The sequence below is a fragment of the Empidonax traillii genome, unplaced genomic scaffold (assembly GCF_003031625.1).
Source record: "Empidonax traillii isolate 1590-97213 ecotype Southwest subspecies unplaced genomic scaffold, ASM303162v1 scaffold2:size4533513, whole genome shotgun sequence".
Lineage (NCBI taxonomy): Eukaryota > Metazoa > Chordata > Aves > Passeriformes > Tyrannidae > Empidonax > Empidonax traillii.
Genome location: NW_020955195.1, coordinates 1,054,311 through 1,077,913, shown reverse-complemented (window position 1 = coordinate 1,077,913; position 23,603 = coordinate 1,054,311). Strand labels below are relative to the sequence as shown.

Genomic DNA, 23,603 nt, shown 5'->3' with positions numbered 1-23,603 from the left:
CGAGATAATTCTGGAACACCACACCATAAATCATCCTTTCAATTTTTATGGCTTTATGGTTAGTTTTCCCCTACTTTTGTATTATTATGTTCTGTATTTCTGTTTGAAAGAGCCAAACAAACTATAGATGCAACTAATTTAGTGTACTCACGAAAAGGTCGAACAGATGGTTTAACTGGTAAAATTTGAACAATTCTACTCAAAACTAAATAAGATTAAGAGTCATGGAAGGGATTGTTATTAAAAAGGAGAAAGAAAGTGTAGTAAGGAAATCTGCTCTTATAAATTGATACTGCTCTGTTGAGTCTTAAAATCCGAAGTATTTGAGGTAATGCTACTCTTAAATATAAGGTGGCAAGAAGCACATCATCAGCTGTTTCTCAAACTCCTCAAAGAGCTTAGTCATAAGTCTTCCATTTCTCATTTTGCTCACTCTGATAATGACATAGGAGAGGCAAAGGATTACTTTAGGTGGGACAAAAAGGAATCTTTGCTTTTATGAATAAGTGTGCACACGCATAGACGTATTTCCCTCCACCCCAAGTTTTTCAAACAGTTCAGTTTGCGGGCCAGAAAAGGTGTTTATCCTGCCTCACCATGCCTTTCTTCAAGCTGGGAGGTGTCTCCTTAGTTCAGCAGGCTGACCTGCATATAGAGACCCTTATGCTTCAATCTGACTCCGTTTTGCAAAATTATGTTGACAAACATCCATTATTTCACCTGCCTAATGACAACAGGGTAGTTCCAGATTGCAAAACAATTATAGAGGAGTAAAGAAAAAGAATAGGAAAGAATATATTAGAATACAAATGCAATACAATATAGTAGCTCGCCTTGGCAGGGAACTGTGAGAATCATTTAGTCCAACTTTTTGATCACTCCATGGTTGACAGAAGTTTAAGCAATTAATTAAGGGCCTCTCTTTAAGGCATTGACAGGCACAGGACATCGACCACCTCTTTGGGGAACCTGTTGCAGTTTGACCACCCTATTGGTAAGGAAATTGTTCCCAAGGTCCAGTCTGAACCTCCGCTGGTGCAGCTCTGAACCATTCCCACACGTCCTGTAGCTGGATCCCAGGAAGAAGAGACCAGCACTTCCCTCTCCTCCTCCCATCCTCAGAAAGCTGCAGAGAGCAGTCAGGCCATCCCTCAGCATCCTTCTCTCCAAACTCAGCCAGGTCCAGAGTCCTCAGCTGCTCTTCATGGCACGTTCCTTCCAGCCCTTCCCCCAGCTTTGTTACCCTCCTCTGGATGCACTAAAGTACCTTCACGGGGTTTTTTGGTTGTTTTTTTTTTTTTTTAGTGAAGAGAAATGAAATATTGAAAAATTCTCAGGCCTCGTTTTTTGAAACATCTGGCGACTTACTTAGAACTAAAAAAAAAAAAATTAGAAATTATCTTTGGACTGTGGAAAACTGCAGGTCAGAAAAGTTCTGCAAACTAAAGAGCAGCTATGAAAATAATCTCACATTGGGAATTATTCACAAACTGTAACTTTCTGCAAGATTGCCTATAATTAGTTCATATTGCATCCATAAAAAGTAACAGAGAAGCTAACAAGTATTTAATATTATCTCTCACATGATTTTAAAGATGTTTTTCAGATAAATGGAATATGGTAATTTTTTTCCTAAGTCTGGAACACTGACACTTCAGTGTTATATGGTTACAAATATCAATGTTTCAGTAGTTTTAATAAAAATGTTCTGCAAAAGACTTTGAAGATGAATACTTGGATACAGTTATGTAACCAGTGTGTAGCTGGTGGTGTGGTAATTTCTGGCTGTTTTACAAAGCTCTCTGCTACCAGATATATAATCGCTGTGGTAACTGAAATAGAAAAGCCACATTTGTTTTGTTTTGTTTTGTTTTTAAAAAAAAAAAAAAAAAAAGAAGAAAGAAGGTGGGGGGGGAATGCCAGTACAATTTTTTTCATTTTTTTTTATTTACTCCGATTCTTACATAAGTGACCACATTTGTCATGGCATGGTGGGGTAAAATATTTTTAATTCTGAGAACAATATGGGGTTTTTTTTATAAAAATGTCATAACTTTTTGACCTCTGCTAAAAAACCAGGAAACACTTTGTAGAAAACAAAGTGGAAACCTTAGAGCACTTACATAGGATTTCATTTTTCTGTTTTAAATTATTCCTTTATCTTTCTTGTAATCTCTCCTTCTCTTTGGATTTATATAAATGGCTATTTTTGACTATGTTTTTGCTGTCTCCTCTCCTCTCAAGACTTTCTACCTCCTACCTGTCTTCTTGGCATACATATGAAGTCCCATCAATGGCTTTAAACCAATTAAACAACAATTAAAAATTTTTATTTGTGCATAAATTCTGCCTCTGTAGGTGAATTACAATGCACTAACATCTACCTGAAAACTTGTACATTTTGGTTTTTTTTTTTAAATAATCATTTCAGGTTAGGCCCTGGTGGCATTTGTAGGGTGAGGTGAGCTTCACACTAGGAACAGTTGGAGCAGCCTGCTGGGAAGTGAGCTGCCCTTTTCCCACCCATTCCCAGCGGGGAGAAGGGACCCCAATTCCCAGACCAGTCCCCTTGGAGAGTCCTGACACCCACCCACCCCTCCCTCCTTCCCTGCTTGCTAGAGGCTCCTTAGTGAGGGTCTGGTGGCCCTGCTGACCTTCCTTGGAGATGCCAGAGAAAGACAATTTATTAGACAGCCATAACACACTGAGAGGGATAATGTGCCCTAAAAAAAAAAAAAAAAAAAAAAAAAGTTGGGTGGAGAGGGGGACTCATAATGGTTTCTTTGGTGAGTGAGAAGCTGGAATGCTGCATGGCAAGGTTCATGTTCCCATATGTTGAAATTAGTTTTCTGAAGGCTTTTTTCTCAGTTTTTTCAGTAACCGTGGTTGCAACAGAGATGTTTCTGTTAAAAATATCTGGCACTCAGCAAAACAGACCTGCAGCCTTCCTTGGATTGCCAGCTGACTCATCTGATTTCGAGATTTCATCCCAACGTGCTGACACCTATGAAAGCAGATGGAGAATTTACAAAAAAGCCTTCGAGTAAACTGAGGGAGAGAGGTTGCAGGCAGAAGTTAGAGTGTTGTTGGCAGAATATAAGATAATCTGTTTGGAGCTGCATGTTGTAACCAGAGAACTGTGGCTGGTTATACATCTAGGAACAATCGTCTGTTGAGTGCAGAAGTTCAGGACATTGATGTGTTGTTTAGTTTTGCTTCTTTGACTGTTTTACCCATCTTAGTGTAGTAAAAGCCATCCTGCCACCTATGTCTGGAAGTGATTACTGTACGTGGGAACTGCAGCATTGTTGGTTACACTGAAAACTTTTCTAAATACATAAAGCAAGTACTGAGGAGTACAATTTGGGTCATGATTCAGTGAAGGTATATGGTTAAACCCTACTGATGTTCTCTCTCTTTTTCTTTTTTTTTTTTTGTGTTTAAATGCTTTTTAAACACTTTGTGTTAAAAGAATCCTCCCTTTCACAGTAGCATCAGAATATATGTTTAAAGCATTATTCGGATTATGTTTTAGAGACAGGCTGTAGAGTCTGTGTTTTGTATTCCAAAATACTGATTTTATAATCCTTTGTGGAAATAATTTCAATAGCCTAAAAATTAGGTTGTTTTAAAACCTCAAGTTGCCATTTGACAAACAAGCTACTTTTCTTTAGCTTGCCGCAAACACTAAGTCCATTTGTAGCTGTATTTTTGCTAAAGACATTACAATTATTTGCTGTCTGTTACCTGGATTAAAATACTGCCTCAAGTCCTATGATTAATATGAACAAATTCTTCATTTAATAGAACCAGTAGAATAAAGATCACCTGGGTTTTTTTTACTGATCTTAAACATTGAATCTGAAGTTTCAGTTCACAGTGTACTTTTTTTAGTAGCTAGTAGGTAAATAGTCCAGTCATGTGCAACACAATTTTTCTGCTCAGTAATTGTGATTTTCAGTGATTTTATTTTTAAGTATTCTCTGATTTACTACTTTTCAGATAAAAAGCAAGAAATATTCATCCAAGTTCCATGTTTTTATCTTGCTATTTGGGTCTGTTGCTACATTCAATGAGCATCTGGTAGCAAAAGTCACGGGTCATATCCGTGGTGAGTGTAAATTGTCATAGGTCCATTGATTTCAACTGAGCTATGACTATTTACACAAATACCCCGGCCTGATAGTTTTTTTTTTTGCTTTTTAACACTAAATGCCTTCTTTTCTGATAGTATTTTTTACGCTCCCTTAGCGCATAGGAAAAGTTTTATACCCCTTCCGTATTGGTACTACTCTAAGTCCCTCTTTGAGGTGTTAACTACATCGATGTGCATTTTCTGATATCCCAGGAGCACTGATCTTTAGACACAGGTGAAGATGTGCAAACAGTGATTTTAAGTGCCGGAAAGGTGGGTTGTTTGCAGAAACCTGTGGCCAGAAGTGTTTGTTCAGAGAATGGATACAGGTAGGGCAGGAATCCCCTGCTTGTCTCCCGTGATGTGGGTGTGGGGTAGTCTTCCTTCAGGCAGGGTCTCATTGCAGCAGCCAAGTTGTCTCTGCCACCCTTTCACTTCTTGGCTTCAGCAGGCAGGGCAGAGATGTCCATGTGTGGAGTTTCTGATGATTTATGGGGGTTTTGGGGGATTTTAGGTGGGTTTGGGGGATTTTTGGGGGTTTTCCTGTACACCTGGGTTTTGGAAACTATGCTAAAATCTCCAACCTATTTGTGTGAGTTACTGAATTTCTGGCCTGTATGGGCAGAAATTATGGATGATGTCAGAAGCAGCTGGCATTAGCCCAGCTCTTCAATGGATAGTAATAGGGCAAGCCATACTTCTTTTAAAATATTCCATTCTTTTCCTCCATCAATTATTTATACCCTAGTCCTGTTGCCCTGAACGTCAGCAGTAAAACTTCTGTTGATGTTCTGTGCACAATGGGAGGCCTATGAGAGAGAGAAATTTTATAGCCCATTGTAACTATTACTTCAAAAAGACAACCCTCCTGACGAATTTTACTTCATAGTGAAAAGAGAAATGGAGTGTTTTATTTGATATTTTCTCTGAAGACAAACTTGGCCAGAATGTAACAAGTGTTTTTCTACAGTAACATTAATATATATTTACTATGTTTTTGACAAGAGGCAAATTTTATAGAGGTGATACGGCAGATGAAAAAGTAGCACATTTCTCTTCTCTCAGATCTTGCCTGTTTCTTTGGGACTATCTGGAGACATAAACTCATTTTAGACACCGAAAAGCTATCCTCTTTTGAATAGAGTTTGCTCCCCAGCACTATGATATGATACATGTCAGGAGTAAGGGTAACAAATTACAACAGCTGTAGTGCAACGTTATAAGAGGTCCTGATTTTGAGGTTCAGTATAAACAAGCTATGAATAGATATGCATATTAAAAAAAATGAAACTCCTGATTTTCTTACTGCAGCCCTTTTTGATGCCCTTCCCACAAGTCAGAGTGATTTGCCTCTCTTTGATTAAACATCAGCCATTTACTCCTTTATTCTTTTTGTATTGCAGGTCATTTAACTTGTTTGCTTTTTGTTTATGAAGTAGCTACACACTGGGCTAAGTAAACTTATAATGTGAAAAACGATGCCTGCCCTTTTCCCTCTGATCTTACTGTCAGTCGTAATTATTCTCTTCAGAAAGCTTCTGACATCAATTTTCAAGTTGTAACTACCAAAAATCCTGAAACTTTTCCACAAGAAAATAGGATAACATAAATCATTTTTCCTTTCACTCATCTATCACAGTCTAATTGTGGGTTTCTGTGAGATTATCCTTGCTTTGCCATTCCAATTGTAATGAGGTACGAGGGGGAGTCCTAATATTCTCGGTATTTAACAGTTCCTAATTAAAACTGTTTAATCTCTGGACAGCAGGAAAGAGAGTTAAAACGTTTTGGTTTGCTATTTGTTGTGGGAAAATTTACTGGAAATTTTAGTTACAGTTAACTTGCTTGTGGGAAACTGCTGTAACGAAGTTTCTACTACTTTTTAAAAGCCAACCTCTGGAATATCCTGTTATATTCTATTGAATTGGTTTAGAGTTGTTTGCTTTGGTAAAGTGTAGGCTGAGGGTATTATTAAATTAGGGTTTTTTCAATGTTTTCAATCAAAAAGCTTATTCTCTCTGAGTTTTCTGGTGGATTTCTGAGTTTCTTTTTATGGCTGATGCAGTGTTGTGTTTCTTCTATTTTCAAGATTATAGATTTAACTTAAGAGCTTCTGCTGTCTTTGTAAGTAAAGCTTGTAGTATGCAATCAGAATAAAGGTGTCTCACCAGCAAATTAATAATATGTGGATACTTCTCAGTTCTGCTTTCAGAATTCCTTTTGTAAACCCTTCCTAGAAATTGTTAGGTCTTCATGTTTTTTCTCTATTCTTCTGCAAAACCACAAGCTTTGCACTTACTATGTTTCTAGGGGCACTAAAAACTACTGAAAATTCTCATCAGACTTGGGTGTTTCACAAGGTATTTGGCATACAGTACATAATACTCAACATTAGTATTGAAGAGTTTCCATGGTTGCCTTTGTTTTACTGGGAAACTTTTTTGTTTCATATGCCCTCTGGTCTGTTCAGCTGTGACAGTGGCAAACAATGGGTGGTGTAACACAGGTAGCATATAAAGTATATTGTGCCCAGATGTAGTCTTTCAGCATTTCAGGCTTTCCATGGGGAAAAGCCTCTTTGTTTCCTAGACATTTTGCTTTGTACTACTTTGTTCAGGATTCTTTCTGTGTCATATATGAAAATAAAGTAATGCATAATACAAGGGTAGGGGTAGTGATGTTCACTGTGTTTTTTTCTGTGACCCCTGGAATTCTGTTTATATATGCTTCTAGAGCAGATATCTACCTTATGGAAGCACTGCATGACCTCCACCTAGAGAGTTTACTATTCATGCATGCTTTTATTCCTATTCAGAAGCACCTGGTTCTACCTGTTCCTCCTTTACAGAGCCGGGTATCCCTGGAAGTTATGTTCCCTCTCACTGGGAGGAGTGGCACTGAACCACTGAACCCGCATCTTTCTTCTACACTGTTTATTTGGTTAGTTCTCCACTTCATACAGACTTCTGCCCAGAACCCTGAAGGCAGGCTGTATTTAATCAGGTGTTGCAGTGCATGTGTGATAAGGAACCTGTAAATGCTTATCAGTACTTCATTCTTCAAGATGTTCCCAGACCTGGTAAACCTGATCAAATTCCATGTTGTACATAAAAGTAGTGTCAGTGTTGCAGTTTTACTTCTGTGTGGCAGAGATAGAAGACTCCTCTACTTTAGTTTCATATTAGAAAACCTGTTTCTTAAGTTTATTGTTCTGGTAGAAGATCACCTGGTTGGCCTGGAAAACTAATGGCATTCATCCTAAGCAAAGGAAGTTGGGGTTTTAGGAATAGAGGACATGTTAAATCAGATTCTTTACAAATTCATTTTTAAATCCAAACTCTGGTCAAATATTGTGGGGGACCAGCCCAGCTGGTTCTGGGCTCTCTGTAAGCTGAAATACTGAAGATGGAATACTTACACCTGGCTTAGGTTCAACCACAGACAGTAAGGACTGTGACACAGAATGGGTTTCCTGTGAGGAATGCTGAGCTGTGGTACTCGGACATGTGTGGCTATACCCAATTATGAGTTGTTATGATAGTGGTAAACCAATAGTGCATGTACATGTGTCACCCAGAACTGTATAAAGGTAGACACACTGTTGTAATGAAGAGCTGGTATCCTGAAACCATGTCGTGTACCACCCCAACCCACGACAAAATATAACTGGAGGAGGGTTCCCTCAGTAAGAGTATATACCTTCCCTCCATTCTAATTGAGTTCTGAGAAAATTCAGTTTCTTGCTGCCTTTGAGACCATCTTCCAGCAAAGGTGCAAAAAAGATCAACACTTAGGATGGGCCTGATTCTATTCTGAAAAAAAACAAACCCCAAACCCTATAAAAATGGAAGAAAATTACTAGGTAATAAAGGTAGTGCTATCTAGAAACGTTCAGAAATTAGATAACAAAGGTAAAAACGTACCTGTGGTGGTTAGCTTGTAAGATTTCTGTAAGTGAAACAAATTGAACTCTTCTGGATTCCTTTTGCGGAGTCAGGTTTCTGCTTTCACCAGGGTTCTTGATCAGAGCAGACTTTATAGCTCAAGCGGCAGGAAATTGAAGAGTCAGTATTTCTGCCTATTTTCAGCAGCTTTTAATTATTGCTCTGATCAGCAACTGAATTGCTGGCATATGTTTTGGAGCATGAATCAAAGCTGCACATGGTTCCAAAGGCTCCTGTTTGAACTGAGCATGGTGCTGCTCCTGGGCTATTTTATCAGATTCCCCCCGGTTGCTTTTTTGTTGCAGATTTTTTTGCTGCATGCCAAGTGTACATGTAGCTGAAGAACAGACTAAATCTGTAAGGAGACCCTTAGTGCTGCCACTTCTGCAGCTTCGTTGAAATCAAATATTTTATTAGAGAAGACTAATGTAATTTTGTCCTCTCGGCAGTAGGACCAGTCAAACGGCACTCACTGAGTCTCTTGACCTGAGGAAGATGCATGTAGAATAACAACCCAGCTTTTGTCAGAGTAACTGACATCAGGTTACTGTTTACTTTTGCTTGTGTCCATGGTAGTGGTCATATCCAGTTTAGTTTAATCAGCAGTTGACTATAACATGGGAGAGGGGAACATATGTGTGTATTTATAGTATCTAAGCTGTGTTTAGAAGTTCCTGACAGAAATAAATAAACCAAGTAAGAGATCACACTGCTTTTGTCACCAAACCCATGCTGTTTTGAGTGCTTTTTTTTTTTGCTTTTTTTTTTTTTTTTTTTTTTTAATGCTGGCGAGAGAACCCTGAACTGAGAGCTGAAGTGTGAGATAAAGTTTCAGTAAGATATTATTGAATTTGCAGTGTTTTATTGCAGGCTTTGTTCTGCAGGATAAAGGTATGATTTTACTTTTGAGAAAGAGGTCAGATGAAGGTTTCATATTCGTTCAGATCCTTACGGGAATTGCTGACTTCCTATTGAGGTGGTCAAGGATCATAAAACAGACACAGACAAAATGTTTTGATATTTTTGTCACTTCTCGCATGATGCAATTGTTGCAAAATTACAGATTTTCTTTTAAGAATGAAATAATGTCACTGCGGGGAGTAGATGATCCTAAGACTCTTCCTCCACTTCATCCACCATAATCAAAAACTTACATGTCTTTGTGGAAACAGAACTTATTTCAGGTTTTGTGGACAGAAGGTTGCTTTATGAATGTTTGACAGTCATACTCTGATAGGCAGTAAAGGCCAGAACTGCGCAATGATGCGCTTTATATCACCACGGTTTATCTAGCAGTTTATGTGATGGATAGAGTCCTGTTAAATCATTGTCTCTCTCGGGAGTAAAGGGAGAGATGCAGCTCAAGGGGTGGTCAGTGGTTCCACGTTTTGGCTACACTGAACAGACAGTTCTGCTCAACCTTCCCATGCCAAAGAGTTTGCACTTCAAGAAATATTGGTAACACTTCCCTGAAGAGATGAGCTTTATCAGGGAGACTCAGCAGAGGAAAAATTGGAAGAGTTTGGTAAGACAGAGTAAGGTATTGCAAACGAGGAGCTGCACTGGGCACATGTAGGTGCCGGGTGATGTGCTCAGCACGGCCAGCTCTTGCCCAGCAGCTGAGTGCTGTGCTGATCTGGCCCAGCTGAAGCTACAGGGTTTTCCTTGTAGTCACTGACAGTTTTGTCCTCCTCCTGTAGCACCCTTAGTGAAGGTGAAGGTATTTGTAAAGAGGAGTGGAAACATGGCTGGCCAAAAGAGGTGCTGATATCTGAAGGCAACAAAGCACGAAGTGCAGAGGAGTTTTAAAGTCATACTTCAAAAATTGCTGATATTGGTGAGGTGTCTCAGACTTCCAAACAGTTCGGTTACAAAAGCTGATTACATTTTTAGATGCCCTACTCTAGAGGTATGGTTCTCTAGATTATGTTTCATGCCTATTTTCTGTCCATCTCGCAGTAAATGACACAATGTGAATCCATCAGGCTAGTGAACCCTAGCACAGGGGCTGTACCAAGCCAAAGGAAGCACAGGGCACACTCTGAGAGTGCTCTCTCTCTGAAGTCCCTTTTCAGTGCTCTGACACGATCTGCAGATCAGCTCTGTATTATTTACAAGGGCTTTGGGGATGAAGTGTTGAACCACTGAGCCTTTAGGCTAGGGCTTTTGTGCCAAAATATTTGTGTTGATGTAAGGGAGTGAAAGGCCCAAAGCCTCACTGAATTGAAAACTGTATTAAAATATATGTTGAAAGAGAAATTTGGCACTGACTCACATTACAGAGAAAAGAGGTTATAACCTTGGTTACTTTTAATTCTCTTTACCTAATTCAAAGTTCAAAATTATTCCATGTTTTAATTCAAACTTGGCAAGATCTCTTCTGCTATCAGCTACAGGAAATGAAGAATGGGAGAGAGAAGTGGGAGAAGAGAACAAACTGCCTAATTTTACAGGGTACAGCTGGATGCCAAAATTGCACAGGGACATATAATAAGATCTATGTTTCTGTCTCAGTCTAAAGGCTTTTTAATAGATTCATCTGTCAAATCCCATTATTATTAGTATATGATTTTTAAATCAATCTCAGGTTTTGTTTTACTTCCTTCTGTAATGAGCTATTTACGGGGTCCCTCATTAATACTTTAAGGTAGTGCAGAGAGAACTGGAGGAAGAAGCTGCACCTGGGGAATGGAACAATTTCAGATTTACAATATTCTGCCTTTTTCTACTTTTGTAAGAATATGTTTTGTAAAAGTACACTGGAGGCAGCTAGACACTAGCACATAAAATCCTAACGTGTCTTTTGCAGGGAAGATTACCACGAAGATGGGTTCTGTCAACCGTACAGGGGAATTGCGTGTGCGAGAATCATCGGGAACAGGACCATTTATGTGGACTCCCTCCAGATGCAAGGGGAAATTGAAAACCGAATTACTGGTAAGCTTACACACCTTTTTAGCAGTTGAAAAAAAAAACCAACAAAACCCACATTAATGAGAGTATCCAGTTCAGGTACAAACAGCGCCATCACCCTTCCAGTTTTGTCAGTCAATAATAAATCCTTATATTAAGGTTTAGAGGAGGTGAACCTGTTTCTGACTTGTGCAGTTAGCAAAATTTGGAGCAAGGAAGATGAGTATCAGCTGTAATGTATAAAAGAAATGTGTAAAAGCTTCTTTCATGTCATTGAGTAAAATATCAGACATTTTAACAGCTTCTAGTTTATACTGGAGATTTTCGCATGATGGATTCAAGATAAGATTTTTAAAAAAAAAAAAATTTGTTATATATTGAAAAAGTACTGACTTTTTATTTTCTTGAAAAATGTAGGCTGGCTTTTCACTTGAGTTTCCTCCCTTATTGCATAATTCTAGCAGAGTCTGGGTTTCACACTGATTTATGTAAAACAAGAGTTGACCTTCCTGTGCTCTACCTATGCTTAATCTTTCTCCGAACATATTTTTTGCACAGAGACACAAACGTGCATCCAAAATTTTTATGACTTTTAATGGGCTGTACATCAACATAGGTTTTCTTCACTGGATCTCAGTTAGCTGACATTAGCAGCTGTGACTCTGATGTACACAAGAAGATCAAGCAAATGAATCCATGGAATAGAGCACACTGCTTATCAAAATATATAGCAAATTAGCTCAGTTCAGCAGGAGCTTATTGCATCTGGCCAGAGACGGATCACTAATTGACTCTGCAGCTTTAGCATAACTACTTGCTAAAAAGAGTTTAACTTCACCTGTCAGCTCCAACTCCTTAAAGAAATTACCTTAAAGGTATTGCCTTAAAGGCTCTGGCAAGCCAGATATCCAGGTGACTTTCTTTATATGTTCTTGAGATGGTGATTGGATTCTGGGACTGGCAAAGTCCAGGTGCTGAGGTTTCCTTATGCTATTACAACTCTTTCCCCTCCCTACTTTCTCCTGTACTCTGTTGTCATTCCAGCCCCTTTAACCATTATGTCATCAATTAATACATAGTATTGATACCATTTTTTCCCAACGACATAATCTCTGTCCTGTTTGGATGCTTTTTAGCAATATGTAAATGTTCAACTGTCTGAAATGATTAAGTCCGTATCTCTGGAATTAGGTTGATAATGCCCCTTTCAAAAAAAAAAATAAAAACAAAAACCACAAAACAAACAAAACAACAAACCAACAAACAAAATCTAAACAAATCCAACAACTAAAGAACTCTGGTATCATCCAGAAAATGTTTATTGATCAAGTTTGTATTGTTTCTGGAATACATAACACGGGCATTGATGACGAGGCTCCTGGTTCCCCATTGCCAACAATTCTTGGTTATGTTTCGGAGGCTGGGGGCTGGAACTCACTGTTCTGGAGTTGAGGAGAATTTCTGAAGGGACTGTTCTTTTGGAGAAACATGCTATGAACCACCATGTAGAGCTGCCCAGTGCCTAGCTAGGCAGTAACAATAATCCATTAATAATGCAACATTTTCAAACTATCTGTATCTGAAGGTCATGCCAAATGCCTTATCAAAAATGGTCCTGAGGATTTTATAGCATTGTTGGTTCTTATGACTCATCTTTTATATGTAAAGCAAGTAAGTATTCCCAGACTGGGGTGTTCTCTACCCAAATGAGAGCGTATTTTTGAAATTGCAGTAACTTAAGTGAAGTTAAAAAAAAAAAGTACTGAATAACTGCTGTTGAGATTTTGCTTATAGTTTTGCCCGTACCTCCTAAACATGGTTTTTGGTGGAAGTGTTTGTGCTCCAGTGTGCATGGGAAGTGGTGACACCTACTGCCCAATGCCAGGAACATTTAGCAAGGTTACATCTGTGGGGAATTTTTGCTCAGGATTTCCCATTCCCTGCCGTGCTGGTGTGTGAAATGCATACCCTTTGTTGATCAAAATTCTATAATGCAGTGCCTTCACAAAATTTAGTGTGGAGGTTCAAATAGCCAGTGCTGACTACGTCAGTCTTCCAGTTTTATTTTTATCCTGTTAGCCTTTGGGGCAAGTGTGTGTCACAGATGCATTTTTAGGCCTAATGCTGTGATTGCATGCAGTATTCCCTACAGGACTGAAAAATGGTGCTATTCCTGCATTAATATTTTTGAATTATAATAAATAGTATGAAAGGCTGGATTTGAGGCTGCTTGCTGTATGTTTGGTGTTTAGGAAGACACAGGAGACTCTGTGATAGCATGTGCCAGCAGGAGATTAGAAGGTTGAAAGGAGAGAGTGGAACAAGAGGGAAAGAATTTATTTGTAGGTTGTAAATGGACTGCTGAATGACATTTCCTCTCTTTTTACATTCTGAATTGGTGGAACATGCAGTCTAGCAAACCTCACTCACAAATTATGCTCTACTGGGGGAATAAGTGTTTCTACATTAAAGCTTGACTCAGCACCAGATACAGGATGCACAGGTATTAGTCTTTTCTTTGTAGTGTGCAAGAAAACTTTGAGATAAATTTTAGCATGTAGGTGCCAAGAGCTGAAGGATAGAATCATTTCTAATTCATTATGACATTCATCTTAATATGATCAGCGTGCTGAGACTGATTACATTTATTTTCCCCAAACTGCTGCCTGTAAGGCTCCTCGTGTCTATTAATAACAGTGTCTCCCCAAATACCAATGGAACTCTTCCTTTTGCCTGACAAGACTTGAAAAACAGTTTGTTTATTGGTCAAAATGTTTACGAGAGGAAGAAATTAGGTGATCCTTGTTCAGATTTTACCTAATTAGGAACTTTGGAACATATCAGTGTCCTGGCAGGTGTATCTTTACCTTTGCTCTTTATCCTTTCAAATTAAAATTAGCCAAGGCCAACAGTTTGAACAATGGTAGCCACATGGGTAAATTCCTGAGAGCTGAGGTCCTACAAGCTCTTTGACGCAGGCAGAGGGACACTGGGATGCCGGGTTTGCTTTCTGCATTTGTCAGCTCTCCTTTACACCAGAAGTGGCCTCGGTTACCTGTTGCGTTGTGGGCTTTCAGACCCTCAGGAAAAGATAAAAGCTGTAAAAGGCAAATGACATGGTTTTTGACGCTTTTTTTTTTTTTTTCTGAATCAATACTTATGCAGTACTTTTGTTCCTTTGCAGCTGCTTTCACCATGATTGGCACTTCCACGCACTTGTCCGACCAGTGCTCGCAGTTCGCTATCCCGTCCTTCTGCCACTTCGTGTTTCCCCTGTGTGACGAGCGCTCTCGGACCCCTAAGCCACGGGAACTGTGCCGGGATGAGTGTGAGGTTCTGGAGAATGATCTCTGCAGGCAGGAGTACAACATTGCCAGGTCAAACCCCCTCATCCTGATGCAGCTACAGCTGCCGAAGTGTGAGGACCTCCCGCGACCTGACACCTTGGAAGCTGCCAACTGCATAAGGATTGGGATCCCCGTGGAGAGGCTCAGCCGATGTAAGTCTGGGTGTTTCATCGCTGGGAAAAAAATAGAGTCTGTTTCTTCCTTGGGTTGAGTCTGGGAGACTATTTTATCAGCCACTCTTTTTGTAGAGAAAGTACGGCTGTACTGGACAACACCGCTTTTCGTCTTGTTAATACTGACCATAATCTTGCACTGTTAAAAGGTATAGCTAGGACGGCAAAGAAACCTAAAGGACGCTGCTTAGTACCAAAAAGGATCGTGTCAACCACCCTGGGCTGTAGAACTCGGTGTTCACACAGCCAGTTTGATACAGATTTGCGAGGGGCAGCAGAGTGTTGCCTCCGCCTATAGCTCAGTCCTTGCCTTTTTGGGTGAGCCACCCCCTGCATCTGTGAGCTCTGTTTGCCCATCAGTAAACCTCAGTTAGCCTATTCAAGTGTTGCTAATTGATCTGTTAAGAAATGAAACACTATTTTCATTCTTTCAACGCGAAAAAATCCACAAGAATATTAATCCTATAAATTTCATATGGGGTGTTATTGTCTTTACTTACCCACAAACAATGAGCTAAAACACTTATCTTGCTTCCATGAATTTATATTTACGTCCAGGATTAGAAAGGGTGCTCTCGTGTCACTAATTACATGCGGACAATTTTTCTGACTACTCCATTTCGTAGCAATTAGGCCCCTACAACATTCAACAAGAAAATTCCAAGAGACCAACACTGTCTGCAGTTCGAAGTGTGATGAGATTATTCTAAATATTCATTGTCTGAGTGCGCAGTTAGGAGGAGGAGTCATGGCATAACCAGTGGCCATGGAAGACCAGCTGTGTGCTTGTAAGTTAATAATGTAGTGTAGCTGAGAAGTAGAAGCAGTGGAGAAAACCATGACAGAGACAAGTCAGCCAGGGAAGAGGTATCAAGCAAAAGGAATGAAAACAAAACCAATAGAAAGTCTGTCAAAAGCTGTCCGTGATCCTTGGAGCCAGTGGTGCTGCTGCTGGTGGAACAGCTGCAACTTGAGTACACTCTGGGTTTGAAAGGTCTGCATTCCTGAGGACTGGAGTGATCAGGAAAATGGAGAAGGTAATGTTGCAAACATGCAGGAAAATGCATGATTCAGTTCAGATGATTCATGTGAAAGACAAGCATTTAAAAACTCTGAAGAGAGGAGAACAGCAAAAAAAAAACAAAACAAAAAAAGAATAAAGATGTGGGATCAGCAGATATGAAAATGATGCATCTAAAGAGAAGAAAAGCCTGAATCCTTTTCTTCCTAAAGAAGAAAATAAGGAAAAATAGGCAAGCGGCACTAGAAAACACACACTAATTTCTGTAGAAAGTGAGTAGCATGAAGAAGATGGGAAGATTATGAGAAAAAAAAAAGTGACGGGCATCTGAGGAGTTTTACTGAAGTGGAACTCCTGTTTCTAATTCTGGTTAATTTAACATGTTCTGTAGCTAAAGGTCCAAACGTATTCCTTAGTCTCAACTTCCATTTAAAATTAGAAATGCTCGTGTGTGTAGCCGTAGAGCTGAGACACTCGAAGTCAGAATCCAGAAATAACTGCGTGTAAAAGGACACGAAAATTTCAAACTGACGTTCATTTCAGACACTGAAATTTCAAAGCAAACACCTTTCGTTTAAATCCTGAATTAAATGCCTACATTTCATTACTATTTTGCATACACAGTCTATGGGCCTCAACAGTTTTGCTCTTGATGTCTCTTTGTTGTTTGGGTTTTTGAAACATTTTGCCAAACCCTGTGTTGCAGATCATCAGTGCTACAACGGATCCGGGGCAGACTACAGAGGGACCGTCAGCGTTACCAAGTCTGGCCACACTTGCCAACTCTGGGACTCACAGAGTCCCCACAACCACGACCTGACAAGCACACAGTTTCCAGAGCTAGGCGGAGGACATGCGTATTGTCGAAATCCCGGAGGTCAGATGGATGGTCCCTGGTGTTTCACAAAGAATAAAAACGTACGCATGGAACTGTGTGACATACCCTCTTGTAGTATGTATTCTCTTTCTTTTTTCCCCTACTACTGTTCTGAATCCTGTGTAATTTTGAATGCTCCTGATTAATTACAAGCACAGTACACTTAAGGGGGTTATGCTTTTAAATGTTTAACTTGCAGCAGCTTTGTTTTCTCTCGTGGGTTTTAATGTTTTCCGGAGATCAGAGCTCGTAACTGAGATAATGTGACACTTCTTGATTGCATATTGGAGGCTTAGTCTGAGATAATAATAAATGATAATGCTGAAGGTTGTATTTTGACTTGTCAAATGCCAGATTGGACATAGAAAACACCTGTGTGTGTTTGATTTGCTCATGACAACCAAGGCTATATTGCTTTTGTTCTGTGTGACATCTTGCAGGCAGCAAGGATTTTCAGATCCTATAGAGGGAGATATAGCACCATGCCTGGTGGGAAAGAAACCACTTGAAGGGCAGAAGCAGAGATGGCATAAAAGAGATGATCTTACCGGAAAAGTCATGCATTAGCTGCCAGTGGCTCTGTACTGCACAACTGGTTGCAAAAATAAAAAGCACGGCTCTCGTAGCTTAACACTGTTCCACTCAGTTCCCTGTATTGGTGCAGACTTCACACGTTAACAGTCCTTGGGCATGACAAAGTGACTTATTACTGTGCTTCATTAGGAAGAAAAGCATGTTTCCTGCAGCTAAAGGTGTATATATATCGTGGAAGCCATAAAAGTGGATTGCCTGGATCTTTAAGACTGCTCAGGATTAATACGGAGTTTCTTAGTTACTTCACTTTTTTACAGTAACATGATTTGACATTTATAATAAATTTTCTACATTGCGTGTAGCATGGTGTAAAGATAACACTGGGATGTGGTTGTGGTGAAAGCAGTCGCCACAAATAGCAAAACCACAGGTTACAGAAAATATCCCAGGCAGTTCCAGCGAGCATTTTGGACTTCTCTATGCTTTCCTAGAGTCTCTAAATATTAAGGGGAAAAGTGTTTCAGGAAGCTTTTAAAGAACAGTCTTACTAAGTGTAAGATGGCTCCTTCATTTCTGTCTCGTTCTTAACATAAAATTACTTTAATTTTACTAAGTACAGAACGAATAATATCTCTGCTAATGAGAAGTGAGATTTGTTTTTTTCTGGGCAGAAGTAGTATCAGTGGAGGTAGAGAATGGGCCAAGTGCTGATAAAATGGCTGAAGCTGTGAGAGTGGGACAGACTGCAGTGTTGTGCTGGTGTTTATCACACCGTGTTCATCGCTTTGTATACTGTCACGGAGACTGTTTGTTTTAATTCCCTGAACAAAATAATGCATACTCTGGTCTATATTCTGTCGTTTCCACACCTGGAAGCCTCAAAAAAAAGGCAAAATTAGTCAAATACTGTTACAGTCAACACACTAAGTGTGGGGCTCCTGATTTATCTTCATACTGCTAGTTGCTATGTCCATTCAAGCTTCTTCAAAATATTTAATGGAAAGTTATGGAGAAGGGGTAGGTGTATTGTGACTTCTGTTTTCAAGGTATGGTTTGCTTTTTGTTTGAAGTAAAGTATTAATAATCATAATAATTTTCTTAACTATGAAATGTCTTAAAAATACCCATTGTAAGCAACAAGCCTTTCTGTGCTCAACAGGTCCACATGACAACAGCAAAATGGGAATCCTCTACATCCTTGTTCCCAGCATAGCCATTCCTCTGGTGATAGCCTGCCTTTTCTTCCTGGTCTGCATGTGCAGAAACAAGCAGAAGGCATCTGCCGCTACGCCACAGCGCCGCCAGCTGATGGCATCTCCTAGCCAGGACATGGAAATGCCGCTCATTAACCAGCACAAACAGGTATTTCTTACAGAATTTGCTTAGGCCTGCTGATTTCCGAGGTGTTACGATTTTCAGTGCCTCAGGCTGTCTGTGTTCAAACTGAGCCGTGTTGCAAGGGACCTAATTTTCATGCTGTGCAGGCCATCTATTTCAGGGAAAAACAATCCTTGCACTTGCTGTCTGTACCTAGAAATCCCAGCCTTGTGTAACAGCTTTCAGTACAAAGTGTTTCATGGCATTTGCCCTTGCCTGTCAATCACCATTCTGCCTGTTGTCAGAGTGACTGAAAGTGTTGTTGTGTCTGGTCTAGTCTTCAGCCTGCAGCTCGTTTTTTTGCTGCTGATAATGACGTGGCCAGTTTGTTTGTTTAAAGCATGGTGCACAGTGGGGCTTTCTGTCTAGCCCATCAGCTTCAAGGCAGCCGGTGTTCTGATCCATAACTGAGTGGAGTGCAATGTTTTTAAGGCTGAGTATATCACTCAGGGTGGTGAAATGAAAATGGCTTTGAACTCCTGTCTGCAGATTTCAGCCCCTGCATGGGATTTTCTGGGCCAGCAAACTGACCTCTGTGCTGAAATCCTGTCCAGAGCTTATGTTTAATTTTTAACCACAGCATTTACAAAATGCAAGCTCTAAAGGACAATGCTCGTTTTGGAACAATTGACAACATCTCTTCAGGAAACTGTAGAATATTGGATGAATATTACCAATTGTAACAAATTGGATTGATTTTTTTGGGTAAAGTATATGTTTAATGGCTAAGCAGGACTGTGCTGGTAATTTTCTGGCCCAGTCCACAGTCTGTTGGCCACTAAAATCAGGGGTTGTTCCCAAATCAGCTGTTAAAGCCTCTCTCCCGCCTGCCCTACTCCCTCACGCTGCAGTGCCATGTGTATGAAGCTGTGCCAGCTGCACCTTCCTTGGTCAGGGACTCCTCCATCCCATGCTGGTCAGGATGGATCCATTACAACACCATCACAAACTCCCTTTCTTTACCTCCCAGCTACAGGAGGGAGGCTCTGGGGATTTGTCACTCCTGTGTTTTCAACCTTCTCCTTCAAGTACCAGGGAGAAGTTCCTTATTCTGCACACTGGGGCACTGCACACTGCTGCCCATGGGCAGGGGTCATTCCTGTAGTGCAACAGGGGCAAAAGGGCAGATCTGGTACAGCAGAACTGAAAGAGAAAGGTTTTGTTCCTCCTTCTGCTGAAATAGATGTTTCAGTTCGCTCCGAGGCTTCCACCTCCTCAGCCAGGGCTTTTCTGACAGGCCTCCACTGGGCAGCTCTGGGCTGCTCTGTAGGGCAAGTACAGCTGCAGTTAATAGATGTCATCATTTGCCACGTTTACTCTGAACCCATTATTCATTTAGCTTGCAGGAAATGTGACCACTCCTTTGTAAAAATAATTATACTCATTATCTTGCAGCACAATTCAATTTACACTTCTGATGATATTATAACTCACTTCAAGGTTAACTGTAAAATCAATATACTGATGTGAATATACACAAAAACTGAGAGGTCATTTTGGCCCAATTTATCTTGCATTTGGACATCTAACCACCGGGAGATTTTCTTTAGTAAGAGATTCTTGAATGTTTAGGAAACATTATGGTATTTTACTGACTGTCTTTCCTTCATTTCAGGCTAAGCTTAAAGAAATTAATCTGTCCACTGTGCGCTTCATGGAGGAACTAGGAGAGGAGAGGTTTGGCAAAGTCTACAAGGGGCACCTCTTTGGTACGGCACCAGGTGAACAGACACAAGCTGTTGCCATCAAGACGCTTAAAGACAAAGCAGAGCTGGCTCTTCGGGAAGAATTTAAACATGAGGCAATGATGAGATCACGATTACAGCACCCAAACATCGTTTGTTTGCTGGGAATAGTGACAAAGGAACAGCCTATAAGTATGATATTTAGTTACTGTTCCCACAGCGACCTCCATGAGTTCTTAGTGATGAGATCCCCCCATTCAGATGTTGGCAGCACCGATGATGACAAGACAGTAAAATCCACTCTGGAACCAGCAGACTTTTTCCACATTGTGACTCAGATTGCTGCAGGAATGGAATATCTTTCAAGCCACCACGTCGTCCACAAGGACTTGGCCACTAGGAATATACTGGTGTTCGATAAACTGAATGTGAAAATATCTGATTTAGGCCTTTTCAGGGAAGTTTATGCTGCTGATTACTACAAACTGATGGGAAACTCCCTTCTTCCCATCCGGTGGATGTCCCCTGAGGCTATTATGTATGGCAAGTTTTCTATTGATTCAGATATATGGTCATACGGAGTTGTGTTGTGGGAAGTTTTCAGCTATGGCCTGCAGCCTTACTGTGGTTATTCCAACCAGGACGTCATCGAGATGATCAGGAACCGACAGATCTTGCCATGTCCCGATGACTGCCCCACGTGGATATACACTTTGATGCTGGAGTGCTGGAATGAATTTCCCAACAGAAGACCAAGATTCAAAGATATACACAACAGACTAAGAACGTGGGGAAATCTCTCCAATTACAACAGCTCAGCGCAAACCTCCGGGGCGAGCAACACCACGCAAACCAGTTCTCTCAGCACAAGCCCTGTTAGCAATGTCAGCAATGCTAGATACATTGGACCAAAGCAGAAAACTCCAGCCTTCCCTCAGCCGCAGTTCATACAAATGAAAGGCCAGATGAGACCCATGGTCCCGCCCCCGCAGCTCTACATTCCAGTCAACGGCTACCAGCCGATGCCCGCCTACGGTGCTTACCTGCCAAATTTTTATCCTGTCCAGATTCCAATGCAAATGGCCCCTCAGCAGATGCCTCCCCAGATCATTCCCAAACCAGGATCCCACCACAGCGGGAGCGGATCCACCAGCACGGGCTACGTGACAACGGCCCCTTCCAACGCGTCAGTGGCCGACAGGGCTGCTCTGCTGTCAGAAGGCACGGATGACACACACAATGGAACGGAAGATATTGCCCAGAATCCCGTCCAGGAGGAGGAGGAGGAAGAGAGCTCTGTGCCTGAAACGGAGTTGCTGGGTGACAATGACACACTTCAGATGGACGAAGCAGAAATTCAGTCAGAAGCCTAAGGGGTTTGTCCTCAACTAGTAAGAACCCCACGTCGCTTCCACGCATGGAGACAGTAGATCCTTAGGCTTAATAGAGTGATTTTGATCTGACTAAAAGGAACGAAACTAAAAAAGCAACGCCAGTGTAAAGTGCAGCAGTAATGATATACCAGGTTTATTGACCATTTCCACCACTGGATTTTGCAAATATGATGGTATAGAATTGCTGGGTTTAATCTCTTTTACTGTCCTACAGTTCTTGAGAGAAGCTGCTTTTCAGATATGTACTGTTGCTGTGCAACATATTGCAGAGTAGCATTGCACATCGTGTATATCATGATATGTGAGTGTAATGCTAGTGAATTATGCTTAAACCAGTAACACAAAAAGGAATCCAACTATGGTTGCAGAATTGCTCTAAGCATAAAGAAGTGCCCTGGCTGTGATGGACAGCTTAGTTTGTAGTATTTATCTCTTTGATGTAGTAATGGACATGGGATTGTTGTTTGCTTTTTGAGCACGAGGAAAAAAAAAAGCTGAGAGTAGCGATCCATGTTTGTGTTACAATAATAACAAAAGTAGGGAAAAGGAACATAAATCTGACTGTGCTGAGTAAGACCACGGGTCCATCCAGCCCAGTAGCATGTCTTGAAAGGCCATGGATAATGTCTACCCAGGGACAGACTGCAAGGGCAATTTCCCTCGTAGAATTTCCCCAGGGTACTTCCCCAGCCTCCAGCAATTTGTGGCTTAGTGACTTCCCAAGCCAGAAGTGGATTTTATTTTTTTTTTTCTTAATAGCCCTGGATGGAATTTTGTACCATGAATTTATCCAAATGATTTTGAACTCACATAAACTTAGAGTATCCACAACATCTTGTGGAAAACCCTGAGAGGAGAGAGGATGGATTTCTTTCATCACTTCCAGTGAGTGACTGTGACAGAAGCTTCCAGATGAGATCATCTGACTGCATTTGTGGATGAAAGTATTCCTTCTCTGCTGTGTATTTTCAGCAGCAAACAGCCTTAATACACTGTTAACCAAAAATGGGGATATTGTAGGGGATATTATAGGTATGCACTAACTTAATAAATCCAACTTTAATTGCATATTGGTTATCAAGTACAGAAAATGGCTCCACATGTATGTTTCTACATTGTGAAAGTCTTGGGTTTTTTGAGGGGTTATAGACTTACTTGATTTACCACAATTACTGCTGGATTGCATGTGAAACCATGTTTTTTCCTGCCTTTTTGGTAAAAATGATCTTTGAACTCTGGAAGACCAAAATAAGCAATACTGTACAAGGTGCTGTTTTTGTGCTTCTGTTTGCAGGATGAATCATGTACAGACCTTTAAATGTAATTTATGTTTTACTGCAATTTATATACGGTTTTTCATTGAAATATTTGGATTTTTGAATGAATGACTTTATAACTTAACCATTTACAATATTCACACGTGATGAAGTTTTATGGTGTTGCTGTTTCATTTTGTTAAACATGCAGACAGGTCCACACATTTCATGACCCTTTCTGTGCAAATGCAAGCAATAGACATTCTCATTTTAACATTGTAGCCAACACACACTATAGCTATAAGTTGTAAATCCAACATGGAGTATTCAATAAAGTGATGCAAAAAATATGATTAAGTATGTTATTCTACAACCGCTGTTTTGTTATGGTACTTTGTGGAAATAGAAATGGCCCAAACTGTTGAAGTTACAGGTTTCACACCTAAACTAAAACCTTTTGTTTTATTAGACTGGTATTCAATTGTAAGTTGTATATCATTTTGATCTACACCCTGTGTTCAAGGTATGGCAGCATTACTTATTTCCAGCATTTCACCTGGATTTGGAAATGCACTGGTAGGAATAAAATATGAAAGCTTTATTACTTGTGTTAATATAATGCAGCTTTGGGTGCTTTTACTAAATAAAGGATAAATTAAAAAAAAAAAAAAAGAAAAAGTGAAATTTATTTACATGAAGTTCTTTGTTTCTCCTAGGTTTCATGTTCTCAGATAAATGCTTTTGATTAATCAACTACATTGACTCCCTTTATTCCACTGCTAACTTTCTGTAAAGTAAGCGGAGTGTAACTGGTCCAGTCACACCACAGATTTGTCAGTGAGAGATGTAATAAACAAATAAGTGGCAGTCAGTGAAAGCTTCTGTACAGAACTGCCTGAAGTTCAGCTCATTTCTGATAGTCGGAGTGCATTACAACTTTGTGTGCT

At 40.2% G+C, this 23,603-nt stretch overlaps 1 protein-coding gene across 1 annotated transcript in view; it reads left to right on the top strand.

The window, feature by feature from the left end:
- Positions 1-23,315, top strand: part of ROR2 (receptor tyrosine kinase like orphan receptor 2) — a 46,399-nt gene extending 23,084 nt beyond the window's left edge. Inside the window, exons 4-8 of the mRNA XM_027893348.1 lie at positions 10,889-11,016; positions 14,177-14,491; positions 16,240-16,485; positions 18,104-18,306; positions 19,937-23,315. Coding sequence (XP_027749149.1) covers positions 10,889-11,016; positions 14,177-14,491; positions 16,240-16,485; positions 18,104-18,306; positions 19,937-21,379 — 2,335 coding nt within the window. The 3' untranslated portion in view covers positions 21,380-23,315. The remainder of the gene's footprint in view (positions 1-10,888; positions 11,017-14,176; positions 14,492-16,239; positions 16,486-18,103; positions 18,307-19,936) is intronic.
- The last annotated feature ends 288 nt before the right edge of the window (positions 23,316-23,603 follow it).